Source organism: Canis lupus, chromosome 20 (assembly GCF_011100685.1).
Source record: "Canis lupus familiaris isolate Mischka breed German Shepherd chromosome 20, alternate assembly UU_Cfam_GSD_1.0, whole genome shotgun sequence".
NCBI lineage: Eukaryota > Metazoa > Chordata > Mammalia > Carnivora > Canidae > Canis > Canis lupus.
This window is the reverse complement of record NC_049241.1, coordinates 24,088,978-24,101,066: the sequence shown is the minus strand read 5'-3', so window position 1 is coordinate 24,101,066 and position 12,089 is coordinate 24,088,978. Positions and strand designations below refer to the sequence as shown.

General features: G+C 38.4%; 1 protein-coding gene across 2 annotated transcripts in view; it reads right to left on the bottom strand.

Annotated features, from left to right (window-relative positions):
• Positions 1-12,089, bottom strand: part of SUCLG2 (succinate-CoA ligase GDP-forming subunit beta) — a 252,425-nt gene that overhangs the window by 197,024 nt on the left and 43,312 nt on the right. For both annotated transcript variants that reach the window (XM_038565886.1, XM_038565887.1), the window contains exon 2: positions 4,603-4,744. In XM_038565886.1, coding sequence (XP_038421814.1) covers positions 4,603-4,744 — 142 coding nt within the window. The remainder of the gene's footprint in view (positions 1-4,602; positions 4,745-12,089) is intronic.

Genomic DNA, 12,089 nt, shown 5'->3' with positions numbered 1-12,089 from the left:
CAATGTGAGATAAAAATCCTAGGAGAGAACATAGGCAGTAACTTCTTTGACACTGTCCATAGCAAGTTCTAGATAGGTCTTCTGAGGCAAGGGAAACAAAAGCAAAAATAAACCATTGGAACTACATCAAAATATAAAGCTTCTGCACAGTGAAGAAAACAATCAAAAAACTAAAACACAACCTATGGAATGGGAGAAGATATTTGCGAATGACATATCTGATAAAGGGTTAGTATACAAAATATATAAAGAAACTAAGTCAATACCAGAACACAAATAATCCAATTAAAAAATGGGCAGAGGGATCTCTGAGTGGCTCTGCGGTTTGGCACCTGCCTTCGGCCCAGGGTGTGATCCTGGAGTCCTGGGATCGAGTCCCACGTCAGGCTTCCTGAATGAAGCCTGCTTCTCCCTCAGCCTATGTCTCTGCCTCTCTCTCTCTCTCTATATCTCTCTCTCTCTCTCTCTCTCTCTCTGTATCTCTCATGAATAAATAAATAAAATCTTTTAAAAAAATGGGTAGATACGGATACACATTTTTCCAAAGAAGACATACAGATCACCAAAGGATAGTCAAGAGACACATGACAACATGTTCATCATCATTTAGTATCAAGGAAATGCAAATCAAAACCACAATGAGATACCACCTCACACTTGTCAAAATGGCTAAAATCGGGCAGCCCAGGTGGCTCAGCGGTTTAGCACCAGCTTCAGCCCAAGGCATGATCCTGGAGACCTGGGATCAAGTCCCATGTCGGGCTCCCTGCATGGAGCCTGCTTCTCCCTCTGCCTGTGTCTCTGCCTCTCTCTCTGTTTCTCTCATGGATAAATAAATAAGATCTTTAAAAAAAATGGCTAAAATCAACACAAGAAACAGCAGGTGTTGGTGAGGATATGGAGAAAAAGGATCCACTGTGCACAGAGGGTGGGAATGCAAACTGGAATAGCTACTCTGGAAAACAGTATGGAGGTTCCTCAAAAAGTTAAAAATAAAACTACCATCTGGTCCAGCAGTCACAACACTGGGTATTTACCCAAAGAATACAAAAACACTAATTCAAAGGGATATGTGGACTCCTATGTTTATTGCACCAGTATTTACAATACCTAAGATATGGAAGCAGCCCAAGTATCCATCAATTGACGAATGGATAAGAAGATGCGGGGTGTGTGTGTTATTATTCAGCCATAAAAAAGAATGAAATCTTGCGATTTATAGTGACATGGATGGAGCCAGAGGGTATCACGCCAAGTGAAATAAGTTAGAGAAAGACAAATATAATCTCACTTATACATGGAATTTAAGAAACAAAACAAATGAGCAAAGGGTGAAAAAAAAAAAGAGACAAATCAAGAAACAGACGGAAAAAAAAGATGATTGAGAGGAATCTCAGATGGGTAAGTAGGGGGAGATAAAAAGAGAAGGTTTGGTACAACTGAGAGTTGACAAATTCCATTTGGACCAGGAGAAATGGAGACATTCATAAACAGATGGCCAACAGGCAACCAGAAAGGTGGGTTCAGACACAAAGAAAGACCTTTGTGAGAAAATCCATACAGATATTCCTGGAAATCATAGGTATCACTAATATCAACATTTTCAAAATATTTTATACATATCACTATATTTTAAACACATCCAAATATGAATAAAGTAGAAAGGTAAATACATTTCAATCATTTACAAACTTCTCAAATTAAAAAATGAACTCTCTTAACACATGATCCAGAAAATGCTGATTATCAAGTGTCCCTGATTTGTCTATGAATTTGAATTATGACAGCAGTGAGTCCCTTGGAATCACATGCTGATAATGATGATGATAGCAATAAACTCTTAGGTAACACCTTAAGCATATTATCCTTCTCTGTAACTTTTCTCCTTTAAAATATAATTGTAGGGCAGATTTTCAGGGCAATCACAAAGATACATGTGTGATCCAGCTTTAACCTTAACCTCAAATCTATTTAGTAAAGCTTTTGCTATTGGTTCTTGTCTACCTTGCAGCAATAAGCAAATCAATGCTATGAAGTTTTGCCAAATTCTTCTTGTTTTGCTCTCTAGCCAATCTCACTGACTTTTTTTATGTTTTCTATCTACTCGTTTCATTTTTAACCAGCTAGACTTGGTACCATCTCTTCTTCCAATACTTTAAATATTCCCTCTGATCAAAACTGTCTATTATACAACAAAAGCCAGAGGAGACCTTCCTTCCTCCAAAACTCCTCACTGAGTAAGAGAAGCATTACTCATTCATTCAGGAAATGAGGGGCTTGGATTAGTTCTCTATAATCCCTAAACAGGATCAGAGAGGCACTCCCACGGCCACACTGCCTAAATGAGTATCACAGGTATGTACAGGCCAAGGTACAGGCACAGCTGGGTCAATCTAATCCTTTTATCCACTTTGATTTTCTTAAAACCACTCCTCAAGAACCAAAATGGCTTTCTGAAAAGTTTACTTTAATGTTTTAATTTTACTTTTATTTAAACTTGCTTTATAGTCTGTCTCCCTGCCTTTACTCTGGCCGCAGCATATAAATGCAACCTTGTTAATTCCTGCAGAGCAAAAATTATGTCTTACAAACATAGTATATAATGTCCCAACTACAAAGCGGTGGCTAAATAAATGCTTATAAAACAAACCATCAACTAAGAAGCCAATTAGTTCAGTAAGTCCAAATTTCCATTGAAAATCAGAACAATAAGCCCTCTTTGCTGTGCTGTGCCTAAGTGGGGAGGGGCTAATAATCAGCTGGCTTCCAGAATTCCCTTAAGGATCCTTGGACCTGGAATGTTAGTATGTCAGCACATACTGGAAATAATGGGGAAAATGAAGACCAAAGACCGACTTGAACTTTACATTTCTTTGTTCTCATTACCCATTCCCTAAACCACAGGAGTATAAAACAAAAATGATCTTTTCATGTATTGGAATACTAACCTTTACTGACTCTATTCCCACACTGCAAAGAGGAGCTCCCATTCAGGTCAAGGTTGAATTTTACCATTTTTTTTCCACCATAAAAACCAATCTTGATAGTTTTTGAAAATGAAACCAATTTCCATTTCTTAAACTATAAGTCACTCTCAATTTCTACACTTAGCATCTAAAAATTACAAATTAACTACCTTCTAGAATGTAAATTCTAAAAAGAAAGAGGGCTTGCTTATCTTCCACAGCTGTATCCACATGCCTAATACATGTGGCTGACAATCAATAAATATTTGTTGAAGGGAAGAATAAACATACTTTTCAACTGACATAACATAGAAAGGATCTGGCATATAAGCATCTGGGGGAACTCTGTAAGGGAGATAAAAGAACAATAACTAGCTGAAGCACCTCATTGCTTACTCTTAAAAGAGCATAGAAAATTGGGAAATTGAAATATGGAGCCTGCCTCTATCTTGTACTCTCAAACTTTTGCTATAGTCGCCTGGTAAGGGCAGTTAGCAGATGCTCCATTCTTTACTTCTAGTGGGAAGCAGCTGTCCTCCAAGGCTGCAAGCAAAGAATACATAGGTATATCCTTCTAGTGTCCGTATCTATGCTGCCCAATATGGTAGCCACTAGCTCCACATGTCTATCAAGCACCTGAAATGTGGCTAGTGTGAAATGAGATGGGCTGGAAATTTAAAATACAAATCTGACTCCTGAAGAGTAGGACAAAATCTGGATGCACACTATGCCATTGATAATTGTTTTTACATTAATTACATATTGAAATAATAGTTTAGATATACTGGGGTAAACAAAATATATTACTAAAATGAATTTCACCCATTTCTTTTTAGTTCTCTTTAAGTGACCTAGAAAATTGTTAAATACTTTTGTGGCTCACATTATATTTCTATTGGACAGTGATAAACCAGACTGACAGTAAAGTAAGAGAGCCTGTAAACCACTAGAAGGAATATTCATGGAAACAAAGTAAGATCTGATTCCTATTTTTTTATATATAATTGGAAAATTAGTTAGATTTTTTACCACATACCAATGTACAGTCTCCCTTAAAGGCCCACAACAGCATTGGGAGATAACACACTAGCCTTGATTTCTAGATAAGGAAACCGAGGCACAAAAAGGAGAAGGCACTTTTACAAAGTTTTATAGAGTTGGTAAATGGAAGGGCAAAACCCTGACCCAAAGTCAGCCTGGCTTCCAAATGCATGCCCTTCCCCTTCCTTTCCTCCAGTTACTCAGAAAGAACTTTCTACGTGTTCTAAAGGCTTCAACGAGGATGCCAACCATCTTTCCCACCTTACCTAGCTGTGGACTTCTGTTTGACACTCTATACCCTTTACCCTTATTTCCCCCAGCCACTAAACCCACAGATCAAGAGAACTATGTGAAATGATGGTGGAAAAATTCGGAAAAATTACCAGAGTGACATCCATCCCATACACTGGTATCTCATGAAAAAGAATCACATTTTCCTAATTGGGCTTTTTTGCCTTTGCAATTCAAAAGCTCTCCATCGTACCTGTTGCCATTAGTATAACCTGCTACAAAGAAATTTACCTACGAGTTCACTCCTACCTGTGAAGTCACTAATTTGGGCATGTGTTATTTCACCTGTTGTGAATTAGCTTACTTAGTTTCTTAGCAGCCTCCAGAGCTTCATTTGCAGTATCTGCTACAAAGAATCTTTGAACTTTGACTCCATTGTCAGACATCAGTTTCTTGCTCTGGTATTCCTGCAGGTTCAGCCATCTTCGGGGGGTTAACTGAACTGCCTAGAGAAATTGAGAGAGACAGGTAAGGATACTTAAAAATAACAAGAAAAATAACAGTCCATATATGTAGCCAGTCTTACACTCTCAAATAATGATTAGCAACACAGATATTTTTAAAAGGAGTAAAAGACTATATAAGTTCTTCAAGCTTAATTCTACACACCCAACAAATGAATGCAGGTTTAAAGAAATAGTAAGAACTGAACAGGGTATATTATCTAGTTAACAGGAATGCACCAATGTTAACTTCTTAGTTTTGACATTGAACTGAAACTATATAAGGTGTCAACATGAGGGCAAGAGGAGGAAGGGCACACGAGACTGTTGCACTTCTTTTGCAGTTCTCTGTGAATCTAAATATTTAAGAATAAAAAGTTATTTTTAAAGATGTTAAGAACTTTATTATATAGGATATGTCTCCCCCTATCCCCGCCCCAAATAAAGTTCATAGCACTATTTTAGTAAGTGTGTGCACATCGCTAATCATCACTGGGTATCTCAGAACATTTTTTAACCTTTTGAAGTTCAATGGGCCACAGATTAGCCCACTTCTTTACCATAGTTTTTAAGGGAATCTAGGCACAGTCATTATGTACTTAATGATATTCTCTTTCAATCACAAATTTGAGGATTGTAACCTGAAACAATCATCATTAATTAAACTATTTCCTAAAAACTATACGTTCTGTATTAAAGTAACTTTCCTTAAGCATTATGTAGAAGTGGTTTTCCAATATGTACTATCAGTTTTTAATCTGTGCTGAAAAAAGTAATCAAAGAGCAGAACATGAACAAATAAACTGTTCTCATTTTATCCAGTAAGACCAACAGCATTCCCAATCAAATCTCTACAATCCATTTTTAAAAGGAAAAAAAAAAAGAAAAAAATGAATATACCAAGTTTAAGCTCATTTCCAATCATGAGTCATGATGCAAAAAACCACTACTTACAGTAGGTAAGATAACAATGCCCTGAATGCACAAACCAAAAAATCAATCATGCAACTGATCACAAGATTGGTAGAGGAAAATCATCTGACACACTTCCTAGTGGCTTCTGTCCATAGCCTTGATGGATGGCCAAGAAAATATCACACAGATCATTAACAGGTCCACAGGACTTTACAACATAGAACCATTAGGTTTCAGGACCTCAAATGTGTCCTTAAAATGACCTTTTCTTCTGGAATCTCCAAGCTACAATGCATCCATGGACTTTTTCTGGACGAGAGACATTCTAAGAAGGTTCCAGAACCTTACAATTAAACTTGATTTTACTCAAGGGCAGAGCGTATCTTCAACTTCTTTGTATCTTTAAGAAGAATGTAATGGTGTTTGGCATATGGCAGATACTCAAGAAATACAAGTTAGATGGTCAAACGAATAAACCCTGCCTTTTGTCCTTTTGTTTCTAACTACAGGTTAATTTTCATTTCCAGAAAGTGACTTTCTCTAAAAATAGAAAAGTAAAAGTACTTCAGACCTTAAAAAAAAATTTACACACACTAGTAAAAAAAATTCAAATGTCGACATAATCAAGCTTAAAGAAATCTCTTTGTTCAGCCTTCCAAAAACTGGTAATGATATTTTAAATGTTGAAGTTGTCTACACTTCTTCTTCAGAAATTAATAATATTGAGACAAAATAAATTACCAGACAAGCTACGTTCACATCATACACTGTATTATTTATTAATTGTATACGATTTGTTAACCTTATTTCTGAATTTTTTTTCTTACTTCTGAATTTTTAAGTCTTGATGAAACATTTGTAAAAGGAAAAAAACACAAAATTTCACACATGACCATACTCATTGACTTAAGAGTCTTAACACATCACACAATGGACCAAGAAAAATTCAAGTTTAAGGCATTTAGTAAAAGCTCCCTAATGAAAGAAAAGATTAAATGTTAGATATATACTATATTCTGGGAACACTTTTAAAAGATAGATGGGGAAGGATCAATAGATTAAGTCTATGTTGACACATCAACTTAAAGCCATTAAAAGAAGAAGAAAAAAAGAAATACAGTTTGAAAAGAGCATGTGAGAGACTAAAAACAGTGTGGTCTGGTCAATTCCTTTTCATTAGAACGCTCACCGTATTAATTTTGGATATGTTAATGCAGTCTGCTGCAAACTAATTGCAATTGATCCACAGGCCAGCTTCATAGACATATAATACATATTGACTGTTTCTGCATTGACTCAGATGAAAGCCTGCTTAAAGTCTGTTGCTCTTAAACTGAAAACCAACACAGTAAACATAGTTCCAAGCCACTGCAGATACCCAAGCTATCACTTCACAAAGTGATCATCTTACAGAATGATTGCCTACCTTTGTCAAACCTAAACTCAGAAGAGCAGGGTCCTTGACCAGGTCTAAAGCTCCAACTCAACTGCATTTACTAAGAATCTGTGGAACATCCACAGAGGAAAAAAGTGAAGCCTACCTCTGCATTTTCAGGGGGAAGAAAAAAAAAGAAGAAAAATTTACTAAGTAAGTGGATGGTGTAATGTATGCTGGAAATATTATCAACTGCTGAATAATAAAAACAATAATAAGAATAGTTTCCCCTCCTATCATGGCATATTGGCCATGTGCTAGGCATGATAATAAGCATTCATACTATCTAATTGTGAAAAGTGAAGTATTCTTTTTCTCCACAGCTGTCACTAATGCAAACCAACATATACTGCTGATCCTCCTCCTTCCAGGTACTTACTTGCCTTAGATGAAGTTAGGGGTGGCTGTGTAACTAGTTCTGATCAATAACTCATGAATATATATGATGTGTAACTCATCTGGACCAACATTTGATTGTCAACCATTTTCCCCCTAAGTTCTCTCTCTCTTGACATGGGGAATGGAATATTTACCTCGGTACTTATCTACCAGCCAGGGGTCAGTGAAGACAGACACATGAATGTGTAATGAATGTGTAATGAAAAACACTCACAATGAATGTGTAATGAAAAACAAACCTTTGTGGATTTCCTGCCACTGAAATTCTGGAGAATACTTGTTACTGTGGCAGAACGTAGCCTATCTATAGCATCCTAAGAAAACCATCTTACAAATCAGGAAATTCAGGCTGACAGTTAAGTCAATAGCCAAAGATTACAGACAGCTGTCAAGCAGCAAAACTTCTCTAATCCACAATATGGACCCACTGAGTAATACTGTTGGTTCCCTGTGTTTATATTCTGGTCCCACATTCCCAGGGGCCCCTTGATGATAAAAACTGAGACTGGGATAAGTGAGATTGTGTTCTTCTCTTCAAAAGGCCAAGTCTGCCAGGAATGGAATTCTCACAAAACACTGTCATAGTGCTTGTTAGGAAAAATGTAACTGCTTCAGGCTTTGGGAGGGAGGTTGGGAGGAGAACTATGAGTAGAGGCTCTCATAACACACTAGAATGACAGAAGTATTTGAATTCGTATGCAGAGCTACCTGTTAAAATTTTAGACAAATATCTTCCTGGGGAATCCATGTACTCCAGAATATAAACAATTGAAAGGGGTTTAAGGACCACTTGACCCAGTACCTTTCAATTGTTTCTACCAATTATTTGCCTGTTTGCCTTCCAGTCAGTCCCCAAGCTCTTTGCCAACTAGCTTCTTCCTAAATCTGAGACCCCACTCAGAGACTGGAGAGTGAGAAGAAGACCTCAGACTTTGTCTTCAACTTTCTGAGTCGGTCATCAACTCCAGCAGTACTGCCACTCTTATGACGTTTCAGATCCCCCAAGAAAGCCCTTCCTAATTTCAGCTCCCACCATCTGTCCCACCATGACTCCTGCACCCATTGGCTGGCCCCAGACACTGATAACACCATCTCCTTCCACCCCTCAGGCTCAGAGGATTCCGCTATTGCCAATCTCTAGGTTGCCTTCCCAGCCCCTCTTTGCTTGCCAAGGGTTCTAGAAACTTTGTCAGTAATTGTCTCCCCCTGTTAAATCTACTAAACAACCCAGTGCTCCACATGGCCCCTTCAAGGTAGGGGAGTAGAAAGGCAATGGCAGTGGCCCACTCACGAAGGTGACTCTGGGACCCTACTCAGGCAATCATGTTTCATATACTGGAGTTCCAAAGTATGGAAGGGTTAGCGGAATCCAACCTCTTCATTTTACAGTCAGGAAACTTGAGACCTAAAGACAGGAAGCAACCTGCCTAGGGATCCTCTAGTGAGCCAGAGGCAGGAAGATGACTAGACTAACCCCGATTTTCTGTCCTCCTTTCATACAGATTTTGGCAAAGGGACCATATTAGGAATAGCATCATGTTTTCAAAACAGCTGGGGTGGGTGGGCACCTGGGGTTAGTTCCATCTGGACTTTCCTGTTAACCTTCCCATGGCTCCCTTCTCTTCCATGTTTCTTTGCCAGAGCAAGCTTGGAAGGGAAGTGGAAAACACAACTTAAAAGAAGAGCATAGCATAAAGATTTAAGGGCCTGTGGGAACAAGGGAACAGAGGCAGAAGAAAAAGAATGAAAAATGAGGGGAAAGACAAAGAGAACCAAGAGATAAAAAGACAATGACTAATCAGGCAAAAATTCACAAGAAAACTCAAAGCACAAAATTAGACAGCTATATAGAAAAAAATGACACGACCGAAAAATCTTCCTTCGCCCCATGGTTTTAAAATTAGAGGTGTAGAGACTACTGAAATAGCAACACAGGAGAAAAAAAATCAATAAAGGGAGTAGAGAAAATGTCATTGAGCTGGGTACCCCCCAAAGGGAGACTCAGCGAGTCACATCTGCCCACTGGCTCTTCGCACTCCCTCTGTCTTTCTGCATGCAGCCTGATGTTCCACAGCAACACTTCACTCAGGAAGGCAGCAGAGTTGAGCCTTAGGAAGAGCTGAAAACCCACTAGTAATAAGGAAAATAGAAATTAAAACAAAAATGAAGGTTTGACGATGTCACTGGTGAAAGCATGGTGAAATGTGCTTCCCCATATTCTACTCACACAAAGACAACACCAGTACAATAACCTTCAAAACCAATTTGATGGCATTTATGAAAAGTACAACAGCTACCTCCTCTGAACTGGAAAGTTTCCTTTGGGTGCCCATCCTAGTGAAACATATACTAGGGATATATATCAGGATCTTCTGTAAAATGTTGTATATAATAAAGGGTAAAGTGGAAGGTAATCTAAATGCCTACCAAATAGGATATGGGCTGAATAAATCACAATATATCCAAACAATACGGTGCACTCGGGCAGCCCCGGTGGCGCAGCGGTTTGGCGCCGCCTGCAGCCTGGGGTGTGATCCTGGAGGCCCGGGATCGAGTCCCGCGTTGGGCTCCCTGCATGGAGCCTGCTTCTCCCTCTCCCTCTGCCTGTGTCTCTCTGTCTATAAATAAATAAAATCTTTAAAAAAAAAAAAAAAATACGGTGAACTCAAAATATCTGTGGTAACACAGTAGCACCCAGTACCCTTGTGGTCCCCTACATCCTCAGTTCTTTTGCAGCTAGGGTACCAAAACTTTTAAGCAACCATAGACAATCCTCCAGGACCCTCTTCCTTGGGTGCAAGGTGCTGAAGCCATGTGTGGAGACAGTGGAGTTACAGGGTTGGAGCAGCCTGGATTACTGACTTACTGTACAGACTGCTGCCTTGGCCCTGGAACCATAAGACCCACATTTGCATGAATGAGAAATAAACCTTTGATGTGTTTACCAATGATCTTGGGAATAACTTGTAATCGCCTCATTGACTAGCCTAGACTGATAAGTATGAACATCCTAACATTGATTATTCTCCAAGGCACATAACAACCAGTTTCTTTCAATATTTAAAGTAGAATAACATTTGTATTTCTGACACACGTATCTACACACAAAGCAACATTCTCTTTCTGTTAAGAACAGATGTAGGTAGAAGTAATATATAGGGAAAAGTCCAGATGAAGTTCACCAACTTAACGCCAGTAAACTGGAGGAGAGCAGACCAGAAAGATGATAATCAAAGGGAGGTTTACCCTAATCTATAATTTTTTAAACACTTCTTATAGAAAAAATTCATTTATTATTTGTGTAATAAATGAAAATCAATCTACTTAGAGACAACACTGAGAGGAAGTAGTCAAACCTAGGCTTTAACCCAATTGCACAGCCTTGAGCATCTATTAACTTGTCTGGGAAATGAAGGGCTTGTACCCTTACTTCAATGTAGCAGAATTCTCCAAATGCGGTGTGAAATCCAGGAGTGGGGGTGGGGTGTGGGGGGACAAAGACTTGCATTCTCTGTTACACAGAACGACCACCCCTAACATAAACTCCTGCTGTGAGATAGGAAGAGGCTCTTAAACCTCATTTCAAGCTCTCAACAGCAATGACGACAGTGGAATACAAACAAGGAATTAGCTGTAAACTCAGAGGAAAATATATTCCCCTTTCGTTGCAAGCATGGCAAGGAAGGCAGATGCTCAGTGGGCTGTGGCAGGCCAAAAGTTGGTATGTGTTTGTTATATTTTAGTTTTTGCCAATGTTGTTCTGTATGTAAATTAGCACCCATAAATCTACCTTAGTCACGTTACCTAGGAAATAGTAGGCTTCAAATAAACGTGTTGGTGCACATGAAAAGACAGATATAACTCAATGTGTCTCAATATAGGTGTCACAAAATAAAAGACCTGCTTGCTTAAAACAGGCTCTAATGAAGAAGCCACTTCACTGTCACCCTATATAAGAGGTTCAGTGGAATCCTGTTTATAGGAGGAAAATTATAATAATGGCAGCAATAATACTAATAAAAATAATAGTACTGTTTAACCCTTGATGTGATTATATCCACTCCACCTTCAGAAAGGCAACATGCTAAAAAAAAACAAGCAAGGAAAAGCAACATTGTAATAAAAGCCTAAGCCTATGGAAAAGAAGAAAATAATGTCACAAGTGGAAGAAAGCACAGGAAACCAGGTACCAACACTTTGTTACATTTTACTATATGTTCAGGCTAAAGTGTGGGACTTTCATTTGGAGTCACCTTTGGAAATACAGCATTCTCTTCTTTCCAGAACTGGAATGATTCTGACCCTTCTCCATTTAGGTTACCCCTACTTTACATAGTGTAAGGAAATGAATTAACTAATTAATTAGTGCCCTGTGGCTGAGTTCTTATGCTCTAGCAGGTGTACAGAGAGACTATGATCACTTACAAAATGGAGGAAATTAACAGGCTCATCCTCATAGGTTGCTCTGAGGATTAAATGAATTATTATGTGGAAATCAACTAGAATAGTGCCCAATATAAGTACTCAAAAGAATGCTCTGCTATTGTTATTTAATGCAGAAACACAAAGGAGAGAAAGTATAACTTGGAGACACTGAAT